We start from the raw sequence: 24,264 nt of genomic DNA, 5'->3' as shown, positions 1-24,264 counted from the left end.
CGGTCTTTTCCAATGAGTCAGCTCTTCGCATCAGGTGGCCAAAGTATTGAAGTTTCAGCTTCAACATCAGTCCTTCCAATAAACACCCAGGACTGATCTCCTTTAGGATGGACTCGTTGGATCTCCTTGCAGTCTAAGGGACTCTCAAGAGTCTTCTCCAACACCACAGTTCAAAAGCATCAATTCTTCGGCACTCAGCTTTCTTTATAGTCCAACTCTCATATCCATAAATGACAACTGGAAAAACCATAGCTTTGACTAGACGGACTTTTGTTGGCAAAGTAATGTTTCTGCTTTTTAATATGCTGCCTAGGTTGGTCATAACTTTCCTTCCAAGGAGTAAGTGTCTTTTAATTTCATGGCTGCAGTCACCATCAGCAGTGATTTTGGAGACCAGAAAAATAAAGTCTGACACTGTTTCCACTGTTACCCCATCTATCTGCCATGAAGTGATGGACCAGATGCCATAATCTTAGCTTTCTGAATGTTGAGCTTTAAGCCAACTCTTTTACTCTCCTCTTTCACTTTCATCAAGAGGCTCTTTAGTTCTTCTTCACTTTCTGCCATAAGGGTGGTGTCATCCGCATATCTGAGGTTACTGATATTTCTCCCGGCAATCTTGATTCCAGCTTGTGTTTCTTCCAGCCCAGCGTTTCTCATGATGTACTCTGCATATAAGTTGAATAAGCAGGGTGACAATATACAGCCTTGACGTACTCCTTTTCCTATTTGGGAACAGTCTGTTGTTCCATGTCCAGTTCTAACTGTTGCTTCCTGACCTGCATACAGGTTTCTCAAGAGATAGGTCAGATGGTCTGGTATTCCCATCTCTTGAAGAATTTTCCACAGTTTATTGTGATCCACACAGTCAAAGGCTTTGGCATAGTCAATAAAGCAGAAATAGATGTTTTTTTGGAACTCTCTTGCTTTTTCGATGATCTAGTGGATATTGGCAATTTGATCTCTGGTTCCTCTGCCTTTTCTAAAACCAGCATGAACATCTGGAAGTTCACGGTTCACGTATTGCTGAAGCCTGGCTTGGAGAATTTTGAGCATTACTTTACTAGCATGTGAGATGAGTGCAATTGTGCGGTAGTTTGAGCATTCTTTGGCATTGCCTTTCTTTGGGATTGGAACGAAAACTGACCTTTTCCAGTCCTGTGGCCGCTGCTGAGTTTTCCAAATTTGCTGGCATATTGAGTGCAACACTTTCACAGCATCATCTTTCAGGATTTGAAATAGCTCAACTGGAATTCCATCACCTCCACTAGCTTTGTTCGTAGTGATGCTTTCTAAGGCCCACTTGACTTCACATTCCAGGATGTCTGGCTCTAGGTGAGTGATCACACCATCATGATTATCTGGGTTGTGAAGCTCTTTTTTGTACAGTTCTTCTGTGTATTCTTGCCACCTCTTCTTAATATCTTCTGCTTCTGTTAGGTCCCTACTATTTCTGTCCTTTATTGAGCCTATCTTTGCATGAAATGTTCCTTTGGTATCTCTAATTTTCTTGAAGAGATCTCTAGTCTTTCCCAATCTGTTGTTTTCCTCTATTTCTTTGCACTGATCGCTGAGGAAGGTTTTCTTATCTCTCCTTGCTATTCTTTGGAACTCTGCATTGAGATGGGAATATCTTTCCTTTTCTCCTTTGCTTTTCGCTTCTCTTCTCTTCCCAGCTATCTGTAAGGCCTCCTCAGACAGCCATTTTGCTTTTTTGCATTTCTTTTCCATGGGGATTTTCTTGATCCCTGTCTCCTGTACAATGTCATGAACCTCTGTCCATAGTTCATTAGGCACTTTGTCTATCAGGTCTAGTCCCTTAAATCTATTTGTCACTTCCACTGTATACTCATAAGGGATTTGATCTAGGTCATACCTGAATGGTCTAGTGGTTTTCCCTACTTTCTTCAATTTAAGTCTGAATTTGGCAAATTGGAAGTGGTCAAACAGGAGATGGCAAGAGTGAACGTCAAAATTCTAGGAATCAGCAAACTAAGATGGACTGGAATGGGTGAATTTAACTCAGATGACCATTATATCTACTACTGTGGGCAAGAATCCCTTAGAAGAAATGGAGTAGCCATCATGGTCAACAAAAGAGTCCAAAATGCAGTACTTGGATGCAATCTCAAAAACGGTAGAATGATCTCTGTTCGTTTCCAAGGCAAACCATTCAATATCATGGTAATCCAAGTCTATGCCCCGACCAGTAACGCCGAAGAAGCTGAAGTTGAACGATTCTATGAAGACCTACAAGACCTTCTAGAACTAACACCCAAAAAAGATGTCCTTTTCATTATAGGGGACTGGAATGCAAAAGTAGGAAGTCAAGAAACGCCTGGCGTAACAGGCAAGTTTGGCCTTGGAGTACAGAATGAAGCAGGGCAAAGGCTAATAGAGTTTTGCCACGAGAATGCACTGGTCATAGCAAACACCCTATTCCAACAACACAAGAGAAAACTCTACACGTGGACATCACCAGATGGTCAACACCGAAATCAGATTGATTATATTCTCTGCAGCCAAAGATGGAGAAGCTCTATACAGTCAGCAAAAACAAGACCGGGAGCAGACTGTGGCTCGGATCATGAACTGCTTATTGCCAAATTCAGACTTAAATTGAAGAGATTATATATTAAAAAATTCCCTACCATGGGAAAGGAAATAGTCACCCAAATCTAGGAAGTGCAGAGGGTGTTTTTATCCCAAAAATAACATGTTAAGGTTTGGGAGAAAAATTAGGAGGATACAGCTCAAGCAAAGCAATGCTTAGAAATAACTCTATAATGTTTATATGTTGATATGAGAAAAACTGAAAAGTATAAAATTAATGATCTGATTTCCAACCTTAAAAAATTATTAACTATTATACATAAAATGCAGCATGCAACTACAGCTAGCAGAAGGCATATGCAAGCAGCTTCTTAGGCCAAGGGCATCACAGAACAGGCAGGGCAGGCCAGGCTTGCGCCCCATAGCCTGAGGTGCTGCTTCAGCAATGAGAACCATAGCTCCGTTTCCAAAAGGTTCCATACTTGAAGGAGTGACTGTGGAGGCTCTAAACCAAGTGTCTTGGACTTGAGGATGTTTCTGGGGAGAAATCTTGGCATGAATTCAGAAGAAAGGGAGATGCTTTGAGTGGGATGTGAATATGTTGTGGAGAAGAAGCCAATTCCGACTCCATGTCAGAAGCTGTTTCTTTGACTTGCTTTTCATTGCTTTTGTTATTATAATCATACAGAATGCTCTGCCTCAGAGAATCCTACCCACTTGCCTGACTGTTAAACTAAAGTGCCTTTGTTCAGAACTCTGTCCACCTGTAGATGGCAGGAAGAAATTAACACATCCCCTGCCTGAGGCTTGCCATTCTGGGAGATGTTTGCAAGATTAATGGCCTTTTTACTCTGCTTCCTCACCTCCCCCCTGACCTCTGATCTATAAAAGAACCTGGCATCCAGACCCAGATAATATGGTTATTTTGAGATGTTAGCCTGCCATCTTCTTGGCTGGCTCCCTGATTAAAGTCTCATCCTTGCCTTAGATTGATTAACTTCTAAGATCCTGGAGTAGAAGGATGTGTGCTCATCTTCTCCTGTAAGAATACCAAAATCACAACTAGTTGCTAAACAACCATCAACAGGAGAATGTTGGATCCTAGCAGAAAAAAATAGCCCGCATCCAAGGATAAAGGAGAAATCCCAACAAGACAGTAGGAGGGGTGCAATCATGTTTAAAATCAAATCTCAGACCTACCAGATGCTGAGGGGATGCAAAAAAAATTGTGTGCACCAGGAACCAGAGAAAGGAACAATGACCTCCACAAGGGACTGAGCCAGACCTACCTTTGGGTGTCTGAGTGTCTCCTGCAGAGGCACGAGTCAGTGGTGACCTACCACGGGAACAGGGGCTCTGGCTGCATCAGACTTGGGTGGCACAGCGAGTGGCCTAAGTCCTCTTGGAGGAGGTTGCCATTAGCTCCACTATAGAGCCACTGAGCAGATGACCCATGAACTGGAGAACAGTTATACCAAACAACTTCCTGCACTGTTGCAAAAGTTCTAGGGCCCACAAGAGATTTCCAAACCTGGGGATCCAGCAAAGGGACTGAGAACCCCCAGGGAATTTGACTTTTAAAGCCAGTGATATTTGATTACAGAACTTCCACAGGACTGGGGGGAAAGACTTGGAGGGCACAAACAAAACCTTGTGCCCACCAAGACCCAGGGGAAAGGAGCAGTGGCCCCATAAGAGACTGAGCCAGACTTGCCTGTGAGTGTCCTTGAATCTCCGGCGGAGGCATGAGTCGACAGAGGCCTGCTGCGGGGTCAGGGGCACTGACTACAACAGTCCTGAGAAGCCCAGCATGCTCTGTAAGTCCTTTTGAAGGAGGTCACAATGAAAACCACAATCACAGGAAATCAACAAACTGATCACATGGATCACATCCTTGTCTAACTCAATGAAATTATGAGCCATGCCCTGTAGAGTCCCGCAAAACGGACAGGTATGGTGGAGAGTTCTGACAAAACATGGTCCGCTGGAGAAGGGAATGGTAAACCACTTCAGCATTCTTGCCTTGAGAACCCCATGAACAGTATGAAAAGGCAGAAAGAAGGGACACTGAAAGATGAACTCCCCAGGTCTGTAGGTGCCTTCTAATATGCTCCTGGACAAGAGCAGACAAATACCTCCAGAAGGAATGAAGAGGCTGAGCCAAAGCAGAAACAGAGCCCACTTGTGGATGTGTCTGGTGGTGAAAGTAAAGTTCCATGCTGTAAAGAATATCGCATAGGAACCTAGAATATTAAGTCCATGAATCAAGGTAAATTGGAAGTGGTCAAACAGAAGATGGCAGGAGTGAACATCAACATTTTAGGAATCAGTGAACTAAAATGGACCAAAAGGGGTGAATTTAATTCAGATGGCCATTATATCTACTACTGTGAGCAAGAATCTCTTAGAAGAAATGAAGTAGCCCTTATAGTCAACAAAAGAGTCCAAAATGCAGTGCTTGGGTGCAGTCTGAAAAACAACAGAATGATCTCTGTTCATTTCCAACGCAAACCATTCAATATCACAGTAATCCAAGTATATGCCCCAACCAGTAATACTGATGAAGCTGAAGTTGAATGGTTGTAAGAAGACCTACAAGACCTTCTAAAACTAACACCAAAAAAGGACATCCTTTTCATCTTAGGGGATTGGAATGCAAAAGTAGGAAGTCAAGAGTTACCTGGAGTAACAGGCAAGTTTGGCCTTGGAGTACAAAATGAAGCAGGGCAAAGGCTAACAGTTTTGCCAAGAGAACGCACTAGTCATAGCAAACACCCTCTTGCAACAACACAAGAGATGACTCTACACATGGACATCACCACATGGTCAATACCGAACTCCGATTGATTATATTCCTTGCAGCAAAGATGAAGAAGCTCTATACAGTCAGAAAAAACAAGACCAGCACCTGACTGTGACCCAGATCATGAACTCCTTATTGCAAAATTCAGACTTTTGCAAAATTGAAGAAAGTAGGAAAAACCACTAGGCCATCCAGCTTTGACCTAAATCAAATCCCTTATGATCATACAGTGGAAGTAACAAACAGATTCAAGGGATTAGATCTGATAGACAGAGTGCCTGAAGAATTATGGACAGAGGTTCGTGATATTGTACGGGAGGCAGCGATCAAGACCATCCCCAAGAAAAAGAAGTGCAAAAAGGCAAAATGGTTGTCTGAGGAGGCCTTACAAATAGCTGAGAAAACAAGAGAAGCTAAAGGCAAAGGAGCAAAAGAAAGATACACCCATTTGAACATAGAGTTCCAAAGAATAGCAAGGAAAGATAAAAAAACCTTCCTCAGTGATCAGTGCAAATAGAGGAAAACAATAGGATGGGAAAGACTAGAGATCTCTGCAAGAAAATCAGAGATACTAAGAGAACATTTCATGCAAAGATGGGCATAATAAAGGACAGAAATGGTAGGGCCTAACAGAAGCAGAAGATATTAAGAAGAAGTGGCAAGAATACACAGAAGAACTATTCAAAAAAGATTTTATTGACCTAGATAGCCACAATGGTGTGATCACTCACCTAGAGCCAGACATCTTGGAGTGTGAAGTCAAGTGGGCCTTAGGAAGCATCACTACGAACAAAGATAGTGGAGGTGATGGAATTCCAGCTGAGCTATCTCAAATCCTAAAAGACGATGCTGTTTCAGTGCTGCACTTAATATGTCAGCAAATTTGGAAAACTTGTCAGTGGCCACAGGACTGGAAAAGGTCATTTTTCATTTCAATCCCAAAGAAAGGCAATGCCAAAAATGTTCAAACTACCACATAATTGCACTCATTTCACATGCTAGCAAAGTAATGCTCAAAATTCTCCAAGCTAGGCTTCAACAGTGTGTGAACCGAGAACTTCCAGATGTTCAAGCTGGATTTAGAAAAGGCAGAGCAACCAGAGATCAAATTGCCAACATCTGTTGGATCATAGAAAAAGCAAGAGAATTCCAGAAAAACACCTACTTCTGCTTCATTGACTATGCTGAAGCTTTTGACTGTGTGCATCACAACAAATTGTGGAAAATTCTTGAAGAGATTGGTATACCAGACCACCTTATCTGCCTCCTGTGAAACCTGTATGCAAGTCAAGAAGCAACATTTAGAATCAGACATGGAACTACAGACTGGTTCCAAATTGGAAACGGAGTACGTCAAAGCTGTATACTGTCACCCTGCTTATTTAACTTATGTGCAGAGTACATCATGCAAAATTCCAGCCTGGATGAAGCACAAGCTGGAATCAAGATTTCTGGGAGAAATACCGATAACTTCAGATATGCAGGTGACACCACCCTTATCGCAGAAAGTGAAGAGGAACTAAAGAACCTCTTGATGAATGTGAAAGTGCAGAGTGAAAAAGCTGGCTTAGAACTCAACATTCAAAAAACTAAGTTCATGGCATCTGGTCCCATCACTTCATGGCAGATAGATGGGGAAACAATGGCAACAGTGACAGACTTTATTTTGTTGGGCGCCAGAATCACTACAGATGGTGACTGCAGCCATGAAATTAAAAGACACTTGCTCCTTGAAAGAAAAGCTGTGACCAACCTAGACAGTTTATTAAAAAACAGAGACATCACTTTGCCAACTAAAGTCTATATAGTCAAAGCTATGGCTTTTCCAGTAGTTGTTTATGGATCTGAGAGTTGGGCCATAAAGGTAACTGAGCACCAAAGAATTGATGCTTTTGAGCCATGGTGTTGGAGAAGACTTTTGAGAGTCCCTTGGACTTCAAGGAGATTTAGCCAGTCAATCCTAAATGAAATCAACCCTGAATGTTCCAAGTGAAGTGGAAGCTGAAGCTCCAATACTTTGGCCACCTGATGCGAAGAGCTGAGTCCTTAGAAAAGACTCTGATGCTGGGAAAGATTGAAGGCAAGTGGAGAAGGGGACAACAGAGAATGAGATGGTTGGATGGCATCACCAACTCAATGGGCATGAGTTTGAGCAAGCTCTGGGAGATGGTTAAGGACAGGGAAACCTGGTATGCTGCAGTCCATGGTGTCACAAAGAGTTGAACATGACTGAGTGACTGAACAACTACAAAATACATAAAATAGATAAACAACAAGAATTTACTGTATATAGAATTATATTCAGTTTCTTATACTAACCTGTAGTCGAATATAATCTGAAAAAATGTACCTGAGTTACTATGCTGTACACTTGAAACTATCACATTATTGTAAATCAACTATACTTCAGTTTTTAAAAAAGCAGTTTGAGTCTATCCCAATGTAATTATTTTTTGTTAGTCTCACCTGTTTTACCAATACATAAGACTTTAGATTTATAAATTAAAAGCACATTCCAAGTAGAAAAAATAAGTAAAAGAAAAGCAAGTTAAATCCTAAACTGCCATTTAGCTTTATGGATAACTTGGTTTCAGTGAAACAATTTTCCTTGGGGTCCAAAGTGTATTACTCACTATATATATCTGTCAATCTGACTTTCATTTCTTATTTTGCATTTCCAAGTCTTCTTCTCACCAGTGTTTAATTAGAGCTGCATTTTTTTGTAAATATGAATTGCATTTACCAAGTCTACCACTTTTATTAAATATATTTAATTTTTAGAAGATGTGAATTAGATTCCTCTGAAGAAGTAACCCTTGTTTCTGTGTCAGAACTATAATAGGTTCTCAGAGCTATTATGTTCAGTTGGTCCTGATGCAACACTGAGTTTAGGTTCTATATGTGATAAGCTGTGACTGATTTGAATTACCTTGCTTTTTGCATGTGTCTGATTAGATGTTCCTTAGCATGTTTTACATGATGATGTTTATTTTATCATATAGGGTACATCAGAGAAGGATTCCTGGCTATACAGCATGCCTTAGATAAGGCCATCATTGTATATCATGAGAGCAGTGCTAAACAGTTGTTTGACGATATCAGCATCTTTGTACAGAGATTTCCATATCCAGCTTATCCTGATGACGAATTACTTTTCCTCACTGGTAGTTTCCTTCCTTTGATATTCATACTCATGTTCTCTCCAACTGTACTTTCCATCATTCGATCTATTGTATGGGAAAAAGAAAAAAGATTGAAGGTAATCCAAATTATTTTCTTATAAAGCTTCTTTAAAGGATTTTTAAGCATGTAGAGTTCTGTTACACAGAGGATTGGATTATTTCTGCATATTCAGCATTGTGGATAGTTATTGCATCCCATAGAAGCAGATTATATCCCAGTAACAACCAATACAGAGCAGGAAGAGTGAATACCAAGCTGGCCGATTTCCAGAAGCAAACTGTGTGGAGCAGCAGAAAGATAAAAGTAAAACCTGATGGCAAGAAGGGACACGGTAAAAGGTCACTAGAGGGATTTGATGTTTCTAGTACCTAGAGTCGGAGAAAGCAATGGCACCCCACTCCAGTATTCTTGCCTGGAGAATCCCAGGGACGGCGGAGCCTGATGGCTGCCGTCTGTGGGGTCGCACGGAGTTGGACATGACTGAAGCGACTTAACAGCAGCAGCAGCAGCAGCAGTACCTAGAGTAACAATGAATTTCAAACAACTCAGCTCCTAGCTAATCTAAGATAAAGCCTAACACTATAGGCCTATTTACCTTCATATATGCTCCCCTAGATAACATATCTGACTATCAACAAAGGATTGTAAGCCACAGCAAAAATTAAGAAAAAAACATTTCAAAGAGACAAATCTGTAATCAAAATCAGACTCAGATAAGTTGAAGCTGTTAGAAACACCAGACAAGTTTTAAATTCAGTTCAGTCACTCAGTGGTGTTAGACTCTTTGCGACCCCACGGACTGCAGCATGCCAGGCTTCCCTGTCCATCACCAACTCCCGGAGTTTACTCAAACTCATGTCTATCAAGTCAGTGATACCATCCAATCATCTCATCTCTTTTTCCCCTTCTCCTTCTTCCTTCAATCTTTCCCAGCATTAGAGAGTTTTCCAGTGAGGTAGTTCTTTGCATCAGGTGGCCAAAAGTATTGGAGTTTCAGCATCAGTCCTTCCAATGAATATTCAGGACTGATTTTCTTTAGGATGGACTGGAAGGATTTCCTTGCAGTCCAAGGGACTCTCAAGAGTCTTCTCTAACACCATAGTTCCAAAGCATTGATTCTTTGTTGCTCTGCTTTCTTTATTGTCCAACTCTCACATCCATACATGACTACTGGAAAAACTATAGCCTTGACTAGATGGACCTTTGTTGGCAATGTAATGTCTCTGCTTTTAAATATGCTATCTAGTTTGGTCATAACTTTTCTTCCAAGGAGTAAGCGTCTTTTAATTTCATGGCTGCAGTCACCATCTGCAGTGATTTTGGAGCCCCCAAAAATAAAGTCTACCACTGTTTCCATTGTATCCCCATCTATTTGCCATGAAGTGATGGGACCAGACGCCATGATCTTAGTTTTTTGAATCTTGAGCTTTAAGCCAACTTTTTCACTCTCCTCTTTCACTTTCATCAAGAGGCTCTTCAGTTCTTCTTCACTTTCTGCCATAATTGTGGTGTCATCTGCATATCTGAGGTTATTGATTTTTCTCCCAGCAATCTTGATTCCAGCTTGTGGTTCATCCAGCCCAGTGTTTCTCATGATGTGCTCTGCATATAAATTAAATAAGCAGAAGGACAATATACAACCTTGACGTACTCCTTTTCCTATTTGGAACCTGTCTGTTATTCCATGTCCAGTTCTAACTGTTGCTTCCTGACTTGCATACAGATTTCTCAAGAGGCAGGTCAGCTGTCTGGTATTCCCAACTCTTTCAGAATTTTCCACTCTTCTCCAGTAGCATATTGAGCACCTACCAGCCTGGGGAGTTCATCTTTCAGTGTCCTGTCTTTTTGCCTTTTCAAAGTGTTCATGGGGTTCTCAAGGCAAGAATACTGAAGTGGTTTGCCATTCCCTTCTCCAGTAGACCACAGAGTTTTGTAAAAACTCTCCACCATGACCCGTCTGTCTTGGGTGGCCCTACATGGCATGGCTCATAGTTTCATTGAGTTAGACAAGACTGTGGTCCATGTGATCAGTTTGATTCTTTTCTGTGATTGTGGTTTTCATTCTGTCTAAGTGTAAGAGGCTTTTGGAAACTTCCTGATGGGAGAGACGGACTGATTGGGAAACTGGGTCTTGTTCTGATGGGTGGGGCCATGCTAAGTAAATCTTTAATCCAAATTCCTGTTGATGGACGAGGTTGTGTTCCCTCCCTGTTGTTTGGCCTGAGGCCAAACTCTGGTGAAGGTAATGAAGATAATTGAAGGACCTCCTTCAAAAGGTCCTGTGCAGCACTGGGGCATTCAGTGCCTCTGCCCCTGCAACAGTCCACTGCCGACCCATGCCTCACAGTTTAAAATACTGTGATTAATAATTTAAGGTGCTAAAGGAAAAGGTAGAGGTGTCCAGGATCCTTAAGACCATCCCTATTTTCTGAAATTTACTTGAAGGATTCATGGGACTCAGCATGAAGATATGCTAACAGCTAAGGTTTATTTTAATGGTAGAGTAAGTGTAGGTGATAGCTGAATAATAAGAGAAAATGACACAGGCAAAACCTGGAGGAATTAGCCTGCAGGCTTCCGCAAGTAACTTCACAAGAGGTCACACAGGGTGTACTCTTGCAACAGTGGTGAAAATCCAGCAACATATTTGTGATGTTCTTGTCCAGAGAAATCCATTAGAGACTTAGCATCCAAGGTTTTGACTGGCATGCTGGTTATATTATATAAGCACCTTTGGCCTACCACATACCAAAATTCCAAACTCCTAGACAGCAGATATCCAGCATAAACCATATTATTGTACAAACAGTTTAGGCATAGTCAGCCACACTTATCATTTAGGAAATGTTTTATATCACTGAAGGGAGTGGTTTACCAGCCAAATTTCCATATACCAAACAAAGGCCAATCTTGTAAACATGACTTCTTTAAAAATAGTAGTGTCAAGCTTTCTCTTTTCAGCACAACAGATGACATGCACGATCAGATAGGTAATGCTATTGGAAACAGCTGAGCACCGAAGAATTGATGCTTTTTAACTAGATAGCGTATTTAAAAGCAGAGACATTACTTTGCCAACAAAAGTCCGTCTAGTCAAGGCTATGGTTTTTCCAGTGGTCATGTATGGATGTGAGAGTTGTACGGTGAAGAAAGCTGAGCACCAAAGAATTGATGGTTTTGAACTGTGGTGTTGGAGAAGACTCTTGAGAGTCCCTTGGACTGCAAGGAGATCCAATCAGTCCATCCTAAAAGAGATCAATCCTGGGTGTTCATTGGAAGGTCTGATGTCGAAGCTGAAACTCCATTACTTTGGCCACCTCATGCGAAGGGTTGACTCATTGGAAAAGACCCTAATGCTGGGTAGGATTGGGGGTGGAAGGAGAAGGGGACGACAGAGGATGAGATGGTTGGATGGCGTAACCAACTCGATGGACATGGGTTTGGGTAGACTCCGGGAGTTGGTGATGGACAGAGAGGCCTGGCGTGCTGCAATTCATGGGGTCGCAAAGAGTCGGACATGACTGAGCGACTGAACTGAACTGAACTAGTGTTGGAGAAGACTCTTGAGAGTCCCTTGGACTGCAAGGAGATCCAACTAGTCCATCCTAAAGGAAGTCAGTCCTGAAGGTTCATTGGAAGGACTGATGTTGAAGCTGAAACTCCAATACTTTGGCCACCTGATGCGAAGAACTGACTCATTTGAAAAGACCCTGATGCTGGGAAAGATTGAAGGTGGGAGGAGAAGGCGATGACACAGGATGGCATCACCGACTCAGTGGACATGAGTTTGAGTCAACTCTGGGAGTTGGCGATGGACCAGGAGGCCTGGTGTGCTGCAGTCCATGGGGTCGCAAAGAGTCGGACGCCACTGAGCAACTGAACTGAACTGAACTGATTGGAAACAGCAAGCTATAAGTAGTCAAATGGAATTGCTAGAAATTAAAAAAAGAGTACTGACAAAAATGAAGAATGCCTTTGACAGACTCATAAGTAGACTTGACCTTGATGAGGAAAGAATCAAAAATTGAATACAAGAAAGTTGAAATTACACAAACTTAAGTGCAAAAAGAAAACACTATGTAAAGATCCAGAAGAAAACATTGAAAAGCTATAGGACACTGTCAATGATATAGCATGTATATAATTGAAATTCAAAAAGGAGATGTGAAAGTAGAGTTAAAGAAATAATGGCAGAGACTTTTACAAAATTAATGGTAGACAGAAACCACGGTTCTAAGAAGCTCAGAGACAAACTAGAGGAAAGGAAAAGACTCATTGCCTACAAAGAACAAGTATAAGAAGTACTGCTGACTTCTAATTTACAATTGAAGTTTTTAAAAAAGAAAGAAACCATAAACACATTTATCTAATATCCCTGGAACTGGAGTATAGTGGAAAAGAGATCTTCTCGATATTTCAAAGTTTAATTTTAAATGCTCTCCATTTTGGTTTAATACTAGGTGTAATGTTGACAAAAGATTTCTGAACTCAAGAGAAAAAGATTTGAATATCAGTACTGCCTTTACTAACTGCATAAGTGTAATCAACACACATGACTTTCTGAGCCTTGATTTTTTTCATTCATAAAATGAAGATATTGTCCATTTAAATATGTTTTTATGAGAATTTAATTTTTAAATGTATGTGGAAATGTTATGAATTGCTGATATATTTAATATTTGATTTGTTTTGAATTTCCTACAGGAGTACCAGCTTACAATTGGACTTAGAAGTTGGATTATCTGGGCTGCGTATTTCTTCACATTCTTCTTTTTTTATATCTTTATTGTCTCTTTGATTTGTGTGTTAGTCTTTGCCAAGGCAAGTGTTAGTTTCATGCTGCCCAATAAGAATGAGTCATACATGTACTATTAGGATTTTAGTAGCTATTTTAGTAGCTACTAGAAATTTTAAAAAGGAAATGGAAAAGGTGAAATTATTTTAATAATGTATATAATTTAGCCAGTATATACAAAATATTATTTCAGTATGCAACCAATTGAAAAATTGAGGTATTATACATTCTTTTCTATACTAAATACTTACAACTCCAGTGTATGTTTCATATTTAGAGCACGTCTCAATTTGTACACTGTATTTTCATTAGAAATACTTCATCTGTATTTGACACTGCTTTATCTTTCGAGTTTAAGTTAAAAATAACTAAAATTCAGTGAAGATAAAAAGTCAGCTCCTCAGTCACACTAGCTATGTTTCAAGTGCTTAATGTTTCAAGTGTTTAATAGCTACATGCCATATATGGCTGTAACATCTAACATTTTGGTTCCAGTGGATTGCAACTTGCTGCAGCTATCCTTTGAGAAGGAAAAAGTAATCATAGTATGGACCAATTAGTCTCAGGTTTTCAAGAGAATGAAAAATGGCTTATATGGAAATTCAGAAACTGCCAAATCTCTGAGAAAAACATTAATCCTTCTGTAAGAAATAAGTTAATTAGTTAACTTTTCATCTCATTGACTTTCAGTCACTGGGCAGTGTGATCTGTTTCATTAGGGCCATTGTTTTCTCCCTCTTCCCTTGTGTTTATATGGTACTACTTATTGCATATTTTACATGATGTCATAATTGTTTTATCGTAGATTTTCAATGATCCAGTCTTCTGCTACAGTGACTATAGTTTCATCTTTGTCTTTCTTATGTGTTATGCCATTGCTTCAATATTCTTTGGCTTTATGGTTAGCACATTCTTCAATAAAGGTGAGTCTAAGACTTCTCCTGTAACAGAATTACCGTTTTAATTGACCAAAATAAGACCATATTTGGGAGCTCCATGTAGCTGTCTCACATACAGTCTTGGCATACATTCTAACACAGAAGATGAATTGCACATGAAATGATTTGACAGAAGGTAGAGGGTGCACTGAAATTTAATACTGCCAAATGCATGTGTAAAAACAATATATAAAATAAGATTGTTACCAGTTGGAACTTAGGATAAATTAAACAGTGCTTCCTGCAGAAGCTGATTTCAGATCACTTCTGAAAGCAAATCAAGGGAAGGAGGTATTCATTCATTCATTTATTCAGCATGTCCTTTGTGTACTTACCATGTGGTAAGACTCTGTATCACATACACAGACAAAGGAAAATTGATTCTTTGTGAAAGCGCACATGAGAAAGATATATATCATCAGATAACCCCAGATTGGCCTACTACAGATCTTATAGAAATAACTTTCTATTGACAATTTTTAATAACTTCCCCTCAAATTAAGGAATTTGAGGAATTAAGGAAATTCTTTTTTATACCACACCTATTAGGCATTATTACTCCTGTGTTTTCTATATTAAACAAGTATAGCCCCTATTAAATAATTTTAGTGTATAAATATGTTTTTGCAGTAAGACTTTAAAGTATCAAAATATAACCTTTAATCAGTTCAGTTGCTCAGTCGTGTCCAACTCTTTGCAGGCCCATGGACTGCAGCACGCCAGGCCTCCCTGTCCATCACCAACTCCCAGAGTTTACCCAAACGATGTCCATTGAGTCAATGATGCCATCCAACGATATCCTCTGTCATTCCTTTCTCCTCCTGCCTTCACTCTTTCCCAGCATCAAGGTCTTTTCCAATGAGTCAGCTCTTTGCATCAGGTGGCCAAAGTATTGGAGTTTCAGCTTCAACGTCAGTCCTTCCAATGAACACCCAGGACTGACCTTTAGGGTGGACTGGTTGGATCTCCTTGCAGTCCAAGGGATTCTTCAAGAGTCTTCTCCACCACCACAGTTCAAAAGCATCAATTCTTCAGTGCTCTGCCTTCTTTATAGTCCAACTCTGACATCCATATGTGACTACTGGAAAAACCATAGCTTTGACTAAACGGACCTTTGTTGGCAAAGTAACGTCACTGCATTTTAATATGCTCTCTAGGTTGGTCATAACTTTCCTTCCAAGGAGTAAACATCTTTTAATTTCATGGCTGCAGTCACCATCCGCAGTGATTTTGGGGCCCAAGAAAATAAAGTCTGTCACTGTTGCCATTGTTTCCCCATCTATCTGCCATGAAGTGATGGGACCAGATGCCATGATCTTAGTTTTTTGAATGTTGAGTTTTAAGCCAGCTTTTTCACTCTGCACTTTCACATTCATCAAGAGGTTCTTTAGTTCCTCTTCACTTTCTGCGATAAGGGTGGTGTCACCTGCATATCTGAAGTTATTGGTATTTCTCCCAGAAATCTTGATTCCAGCTTGTGCTTCATCCAGGCTGGAATTTTGCATGATGTACTCTGCACATAAGTTAAATAAGCAGGGTGACAGTATACAGCTTTGACGTACTCCGTTTCCAATTTGGAACCAGTCTGTAGTTCCATGTCTGATTCTAAATGCTGCTTCTTGACTTGCATACAGGTTTCACAGGAGGCAGATAAGGTGGTCTGGTATACCAATCTCTTCAAGAATTTTCCACAATTTGTTGTGATGCACACAGTCAAAAGCTTTAGCATAGTCAATGAAGCAGAAGTAGGTGTTTTTCTGGAATTCTCTTGCTTTTTCTATGATCCAACAGATGTTGGCAATTTGATCTCTGGTTGCTCTGCCTTTTCTAAATCCAGCTTGAACATCTGGAAGTTCTCGGTTCACACACTGTTGAAGCCTAGCTTGGAGAATTTTGAGCATTACTTTGCTAGCATGTGAAATGAGTGCAATTGTGTGGTAGTTTGAACATTCTTTGGCATTGCCTTTCTTTGGGATTGGAATGAAAACTGACCTGTTCCAGTCCTGTGGCCACTGACAAATTTTCCAAATTTGCTGACATATTAAGTGCAGCACTGAAACAGCATCGTCTTTTAGGATTTGAGATAGCTCAGCTGGAATTCCATCACCTCCACTATCTTTGTTCGTAGTGATGCTTCCTAAGGCCCACTTGACTTCACACTCCAAGATGTCTGGCTCTAGGTGAGTGATCACACCGTTGTGGCTATCTAGGTCAATAAAATCTTTTTAAAAAAGTTCTTCTGTGTATTCTTGCCACCTCTTCTTAATATCTTCTGCTTCTGTTAGGCCCTACCATTTCTGTCCTTTATTATGCCCATCTTTGCATGAAATGTTCTCTTAGTATCTCTGATTTTCTTGCAGAGATCTCTAGTCTTTCCCTTCCTATTGTTTTCCTCTATTTGCATTGATCACTGAGGAAGGCTTTTTTATCTTTCCTTGCTATTCTTTGGAACTCTATGTTCAAATGGGTGTATCTTTCTTTTGCTCCTTTGCCTTTAGCTTCTCTTGTTTTCTCAGCTATTTGTAAGGCCTCCTCAGACAACCATTTTGCCTTTTTGCACTTCTTTTTCTTGGGGATGGTCTTGATCGCTGCCTCCCGTACAATATCACGAACCTCTGTCCATAATTCTTCAGGCACTCTGTCTATCAGATCTAATCCCTTGAATCTGTTTGTTACTTCCACTGTATGATCATAAGGGATTTGATTTAGGTCAAAGCTGGATGGCCTAGTGGTTTTACCTACTTTCTTCAATTTTGCAAAAGTCTGAATTTTGCAATAAGGAGTTCATGATCTGGGTCACAGTCAGGTGCTGGTCTTGTTTTTGCTGACTGTATAGAGCTTCTTCATCTTTGCTGCAAGGAATATAATCAATCGGAGTTCGGTATTGACCATGTGGTGATGTCCATGTGTAGAGTCATCTCTTGTGTTGTTGCAAGAGGGTGTTTGCTATGACTAGTGCGTTCTCTTGGCAAAACTGTTAGCCTTTGCCCTGCTTCATTTTGTACTCCAAGGCCAAACTTGCCTGTTACTCCAGGTAACTCTTGACTTCCTACTTTTGCATTCCAATCCCCTAAGATGAAAAGGATATCCTTTTTTGGTGTTAGTTTTAGAAGGTCTTGTAGGTCTTCTTACAACCATTCAACTTCAGCTTCCTCAGTATTACTGGTTGGGGTATATACTTGGATTACTGTGATATTGAATGGTTTGCGTTGGAAACGAACAGAGATCATTCTGTTGTTTTTCAGACTGCACCCAAGCACTGCATTTTGGACTCTTTTGTTGACTATAAGGGCTACTTCATTTCTTCTAAGAGATTCTTGCTCACAGTAGTAGATATAATGGCCATCTGAATTAAATTCACCCCTTTTGGTCCATTTTAGTTCACTGATACCTAAAATGTTGATGTTCACTCCTGCCATCTTCTGTTTGACCACTTCCAATTTACCTTGATTCATGGACTTAATATTCTAGGTTCCTACGCGATATTCTTTACAGCATGGAACTTTACTTTCACCACCAGACACATCCACAAGTGGGCGCTGTTTCCACTTTGGCTCAGCCTCTTCATTCCTTCTGGAGCTATTTGTCTGCTCTTGTCCAGGAGCATATTAGAAGGCACCTACAGACCTGGGGAGTTCATCTTTCAGTGTCCCTTCTTTTTGCCTTTTCATACTGTTCATGGGGTTCTCAAGGCAAGAATGCTGAAGTGGTTTGCCATTCCCTTCTCCAGTGGACCATGTTTTGTCAGAACTCTCCACCATACCTGTCCGTTTTGTGGGACTCTACATGGCATGGCTCATAATTTCATTGAGTTAGACAAGGATGTGATCCATGTGACCAGTTTGTTTATTTCCTGCGATTGTGGTTTTCATTTTGTGTGCCCTCTGATGTATGAGGATAAGAGGCTTGGGGAACCTTCCTGATGGGAGGGACTGGCTGTGGGGAAAATTTGGCCTTGCTCTGGTGGGCAAGGCCATGCTCAGGAAATCTTTAATCCAAGTTTCTGCTGATGGATGGGACTGTGTTCCCTCCCTTTAGTTTGACCAGAGGCCAAACTGGTAGGGGTAATGTTGACCTCTTTGAAAAGGACTTACAGAGCATGCCGGGCTTCTCAAGACTGTTGTAGTCAGTGCCGCTGACCCCACAACAGGCCATGTCGACTCATCAGACGAATGGATAAGAAAGCTGTGGTACATATACACAATGGAATATTACTCAGCCATTAAAAAGAATACATTCGAATCAGTTCTATTGAGATGGAGGAAACTGGAGCCTATTGTACAGAGCGAAGTAAGCCAGAAAGAAAACTACCAATACAGTAAACTAATGCATATATATGGAATTTGGAAGATGGTAACGATAACCCTACATGCGAGACAGAATAAGAGACACAGATGCATAAAACAGTCTTATGGGCTCTGTTGGAGAAGGTGAGGGTGGGACGATCTGAGAGAATAGCATTGAAACATGTATATTATCATATGTGAAACAGAACGCCATTCCAGGTTCGATGCATGAGACAAATGCTCAGGGCTGGGGCAATGGGATGACCCAGAGGGATGGGATGGGGAGGGAGGTGGGAGAGGGGTTCAGGATGAGGAACACATGTAAACCCATGGCTGATTCATGTCAATGTATGGCAAAAACCACTACAATATTGTAAAGTAATTAGCCCCCAACTAAAATAAATAAATTAATTTAAAAAAATCAATTATATTTTTATATATTAACAATGAAAGAAAAAGAAAGTGAAGTCGCTCAGTCGTGTCCAACTCTTTGCGACCCCACAGACTGACTGTTGCCTACCAGGCTCCTGCATCCATGGGATTTTCCAGGCAAGAATACTGGAGTGGGTTGCCATTTCCTTCTCCAGGAGATCTTCCCGACCCAGGGATTGAACCCAGGTCTCCCACATTGTAGGCAGACGCTTTCCCATCTCAACCACCAGGGAAGTACAATGAACTACTTAAAAAAGAAATTAAGGCAATCTTCCCTCTTACAATAGCATCAAAAAGAATAAAATTAACCAAGGAGGTGAAAGACTTGTTTACTTGAAACTGTAAGTCATTGACCAGAAATTAAAGCAAATACAAATAAAGGGAAAGATATCCTGTGCTTATGGATTAAAAGTCTTAGTACTTTTTCTTTTTCTTGTGTTTTTTTAACATTTTAATTTTATTAGTGTATAGTTTATTTGCAATATTGTGTTTCAGGTGTACAGCAAAGTAATTCTGTTATGCATATTAATATATGTATACCGACTCTCTTTAAGATTCTTTTCTAGGTTATCACAGAATATTGAATAGAGTTCCCTGTGCTATACAGTATATCCTTGTTGGTTATCTATCTTGTGTATATGTGTGTGTTTGTTCATCCCAAGTTCCTGATTTATCCCTCACCCTAACCTTCTCCCCTGGTACCCATAGCTTCATATTCTAACTCTGTAAGTCACTTCTGCTTTGCAAGTAACTTCATCAGTCCCATTTTTCTAAGTTCCACATATAAGTGTTTATTTTCTCTACTATTTTTCAATTCTCTATTTTATTTATTTTTGCCATAATCTTTATTATTAACATTTCCTTCTTTATTCCAGCTTTCAATTTTTATTGATAGTTTTCAATTTTGTTTGTTTGTTTTTGTCAAGCTTCTGAAGTTGTGAAGTTAATTTATTGATTGGAGATCCTATCTCTTTTTCAAAGTAAGCAGTTATAGCTATAATTTTGCCCCTTAGTACTGCTTTTAATCCATTTAATGTTATGTTTTCATTTTCATTCATCTCTATATACCTTTTAATTTCTCTTGCTATTTTTTTTTGATCCATTGGTTGTTCAGGAGTGTACTGTTTAACTTCCACAAAATTGTAAATTTTTCAATTTTCTTTCCAGTATTCTAGTCCTGTTGTAGTTGAAGATCGTTTATATGATATTTATCTTAACTCAAAAGTTTTGTGATTTGATTTGTGGCCTAACAGATGCTCTATCCTGAAGACTGTCCTGTATGCACTTGGCTAAAAGAAGCACTACTGTATTCCTTTGGAGCCTATAGTGAAGAATACATTTTCTTGCCTTTTTCCCATTTTTGAAAACAGTCAACATTTCTTGGCTTATGAAGTCTTTTGGCAATTGCATCATTCCAACCTCTACTTTGATCATCACATAATCTTCTCTGACTCAGACTCTCCTGCATTCTTCTTTTTAAGTTGAGGTATAGTTGATACAGTAATACTAGCTTTAATAATTGTGCATGAATTTACTTTTACTGGAGATCTTTGCTTGTTCATATAGTCTCAACTATATTTCAACCTGAAAGACTCCAGGACAGGTAATTTTTATTTATTTGTTACTCATTTATCCTTCATCTTAAAAGAACATTTTGAAGCATTAAGAATTCTTGGTTTTTACTAATTTTTTTCCTTGAGAAATCTGAATATATTCACCCACAGCCTCCTGACCTTCAAACTCTGTTTAGAAATTCTTCCAATAATCATATGAGGATCTTTGCATATGATCCTCCTCTCTTGCTCCTTTCCAAACTCTTTGTCTTTAGATTTTAACAATTTGATTATAATGTATCTCAGTGTCAGTCTTCTGAAGGTCATGCTGCTTAAGAGTTTGTTAAGCTTCTTGATAAGCTTCTTGAATCGTTATATTCATGTTTTCATCAAGTTTGGGAAAATTTCATCCACTATTGTTTCAAATAATTTCTCCTTTATTCTGTCTTCTTTTTCTTGCACTCTGACAGTGGTTATGTTGGTCCACTTAATGTTATCCCGCAGATCCCTACACTGTTTGCTTTTCTTCAATCTTATTCAGTCTTATTACTTTATATTACTCATAACTGAACTTTTCAATTGTATTGTCTTAAAGTTCACTGAGTCTCCTGCCTGTGAAAATTCAATTTTGATACACTCCACTGAATAGTCGGTGCTTTTATTGTATTATTCAGCTTCAGAATATCTTTATTCCTTTCTATGTTTTTCACCTCTTTATTGATATTTTGTTTTGTTCATACATCATTTTCTTGAGTTTATCCTCATCTTTCTTCAGCTGTATGAGCATCTTAGAACATTTGTCTAAATCTGTTGATCTAGAAAGTCCACCATCTGGTCTTTCTCAGGGGTAACTGCTGTTGATTTATTTTCTCCTTTCTTGCTTCTCTGTATTCCTTGTCAATTTTTTCAAAACTTGACATTTAAATTTAAATTTCATACTGTGGTAATCTGGAATTCATATTCAATTATCACAACTGTTAGGTTGGCTGTTACCAAGATTACAAAATATAGCACGTGTTGGTGAGGATGTGGAGAATAAAGAACCTTTGTATAGAGTTGGTGGAATATACATTGTTGTAGCCACTCTGTAGAACAGTTTTCAGGTTTCTCAAAAAATTACAAATAGAGTTACCATAAGATACAGCAATCCCACTCCTAGGTATATATCCAAAGGAATTGAAATTACTTCTTAAAGAGATATCTGTACCCTAGTATTCATTACAGCGTTATTTAAAATAGCCAAGACATGGAAGCAACCTAGTTATACCTCAAAAGATGAATTTTTATTTATTTTTAATTTTTTCTGGTATTGAGGTATAGCTGATTAACAGGCTTCCCTGGTGGCTCAGATGGTAAATAATCTGCCTACAAGGCAGGAGATGCAAGAGACTCGGGTTCGATCCCTGGGTTGGGAAGATGCCCCTGGAGAAGGAAGTGGCAACCCACTTCAGTATTCTTGCCTGGAGAATTCCATGGACAAAGGAGCCTGGTGGGCTATGATTAATCCATGGGATTGCAAAGAGTCAGACAAGACTGAGCGACTAATACTTTCATAGCTGATTAACAAGTTTGTGATAGTTTCAGGTGGACAGTTAAGGGACTCATCCATACATACACAAGTATCCATTCTCCCCCAAACTCCCTTCCCATCCAGTCTGCCACATAACATTGAGCAGAGTTCCCTGTGATATACAGTAGGTCCTTATTGGTTATCCACTTTAAATATAGCAGTGTGTTCAGGCTGATCCTAAACTACTTAATTATCCCTTCCTCCCATCCTTCCCACTTCAATGATAAGTTCATTCTCTAAGTCTGTGAGTCTGTTTCTGTTCTATAAATTAGTTCATTTTTATCATTTCTTTTTAGATTCTGTGTAAGGGATGTCATACAATATTTATCTTTCTCTGTCCAACTTTATTAACTCAGTATGACATTCTCTAGGCCCATCTATGTTGCTGCAAATAATATTATTTCATTCCTTTTAATGGCTGAGTGATATTCCGTTGTATATACATACATTTTCTTTATCCATTCCTCTGTCAATGGACATTTAGTTTGCTTCCTGTCTTGGCTGTTGTAAACAGTGCTTCATTGAGCAGTGCGGTACATGTATACTTTTGGACCATGTTTTTTCTCCAGATATATGCCAGGCATTGGGATTGTAGGGTCATATGGTAGCTCTACTTTTAGTTTTTTAAGGAACATCCATACTGTTCTGCATAGTGACTGCACCAATCCACATTCCTATTAACAGTGTAGGAGGGTTCCCTTCTCTCCACAACCTCTCCAATATATATTGTTTGTGGATTTTTTGATAATAGCCACTTGACTAGTTGGTGGTGATACCTGATTATAGTTTTGATTTGCATTTACCTAATAACTAGTGATGTTAAGCATCTTTTCATGTGCCTCCTGGCCATCTGTCTTTTTTGAAGAATTGTCTACTTAGATGTTCTGTCCATTTTTTAATTGTGTTGTTTGTTTTGATGATGTTAAGCCTCATGAACTCTTTGTAGTTTTTGCAGGCTAATACCTTGTTGGTCACATCATTTGCAAATATTGTCTCCCAGTCTCTGGGTTGTCTTTTCATTTTGTATATTGTTTCCTTTGCTGTGCAAAAGCAGTTGAGATTAAGTAGGTCCCATTTGTTTATTTTTTTATTTATTTCCATTATTGTGGGAGATGGTTTGAAAAGGATATTGCAATTTATGTCAGAGAATGCTCCGCCTATGTTTTCCTTTAGGAGTTTTATAGTGTGCAGTCTCACATTTAGGTCTTTAATCTATTTTGAGCTTATTTTTGTGTATGATGTTAAAGAATGATCTAATTTCATTTTTTACATATAACTGTCCAGTTTTCCCAGCACCATTTGTTGAAGAGAGTGTCTTTCCAGCATCATGTAGTCTTGCCTCCCTTGTTATAGATTAATTGACCATAGGTGTGTGGGTTCATTTCTGGGCCTTCTATCCTTTTCCATTGGTCTATATGTCCATTTTTGTGGAAGTACCATACTGTTTTGATGACTATAGCTTTGTAATAGAATATGAAGTCAGGAAGCCTGATTCTTCCAGGTCTGTTTTCTGTCTCAAGATTGCTTTCACTACATGGAGGCTTTTGTGTCTCCATACGAATTTTTGGATTTTTTTTCCCAATTCTGTCAAAAATGCCATTGGTAATTTGATAAGGATTGCATTCAGTCTTTAGATTTCCTTGTTTGACTATGTTCATTCTTCCAATCCATGACCATGGCATGTCTTTCATCTGTTTGTGTCTTTTTGATTGCTTTCATCAGCATCTTGTAGTTTTCAGAGTACAGGTGTTTTGTTTCCTTAGGTAGGCTTATTCCTAGGTATGTTACTCTTTTTGATACAGTGGTAAATGAAATTGCTTCTTGAATTTCTCTTTCTGATATTCTGTTGTTAGTGTGTAGAAATGCAATAGATTTCTCTGTTAATTTTGTTACCCGCAACTTTACCAAATTCATTGATGAGCCCTAGTTGTTTTTCTGGTAGCATCTTTAGGATCATCTATTTATAGTATCATGTCATCTGCAAACAGTGAAAGTTTTACTTATTCTTTTCCAATTTTTATTCCCTTTATTTCTTTTTCTTCTCTGATTGCTATAGCAAAACTATATTGAATAAAATTGTTGAGAGTGGACATCCTTGTCATGTTCGTGATCTTAGAAAAAAATATTCTTAGCTTCTCACCATTGTATAGG

General features: G+C 39.3%; 1 protein-coding gene across 9 annotated transcripts in view; it reads left to right on the top strand.

The window, feature by feature from the left end:
• LOC145531643 (phospholipid-transporting ATPase ABCA3-like) overlaps positions 1 to 24,264 on the top strand; it is a 200,625-nt gene that overhangs the window by 34,471 nt on the left and 141,890 nt on the right. For 8 of the 9 annotated variants that reach the window (XR_014072620.1, XR_014072619.1, XM_081554583.1 and 5 more), the window contains 3 exons: positions 8,359 to 8,615; positions 13,244 to 13,360; positions 14,140 to 14,257. Coding sequence is in view for 7 of the 9 variants with exons in the window: in XM_081554578.1 (XP_081410704.1) it covers positions 8,359 to 8,615; positions 13,244 to 13,360; positions 14,140 to 14,257 (492 nt within the window). In the remaining 2 variants the exon portion in view is untranslated. The remainder of the gene's footprint in view (positions 1 to 8,358; positions 8,616 to 13,243; positions 13,361 to 14,139; positions 14,258 to 24,264) is intronic. The other variant, XM_081554576.1, reaches the window with a different exon arrangement.

This window comes from Giraffa tippelskirchi, chromosome 13 (genome assembly GCF_054371585.1).
Source record: "Giraffa tippelskirchi isolate mGirTip1 chromosome 13, T2T-mGirTip1v1.2.pri, whole genome shotgun sequence".
NCBI lineage: Eukaryota > Metazoa > Chordata > Mammalia > Artiodactyla > Giraffidae > Giraffa > Giraffa tippelskirchi.
The sequence above is the reverse complement of the archived record's forward strand: the minus strand, read 5'-3'. Positions and strand labels throughout refer to the sequence as shown.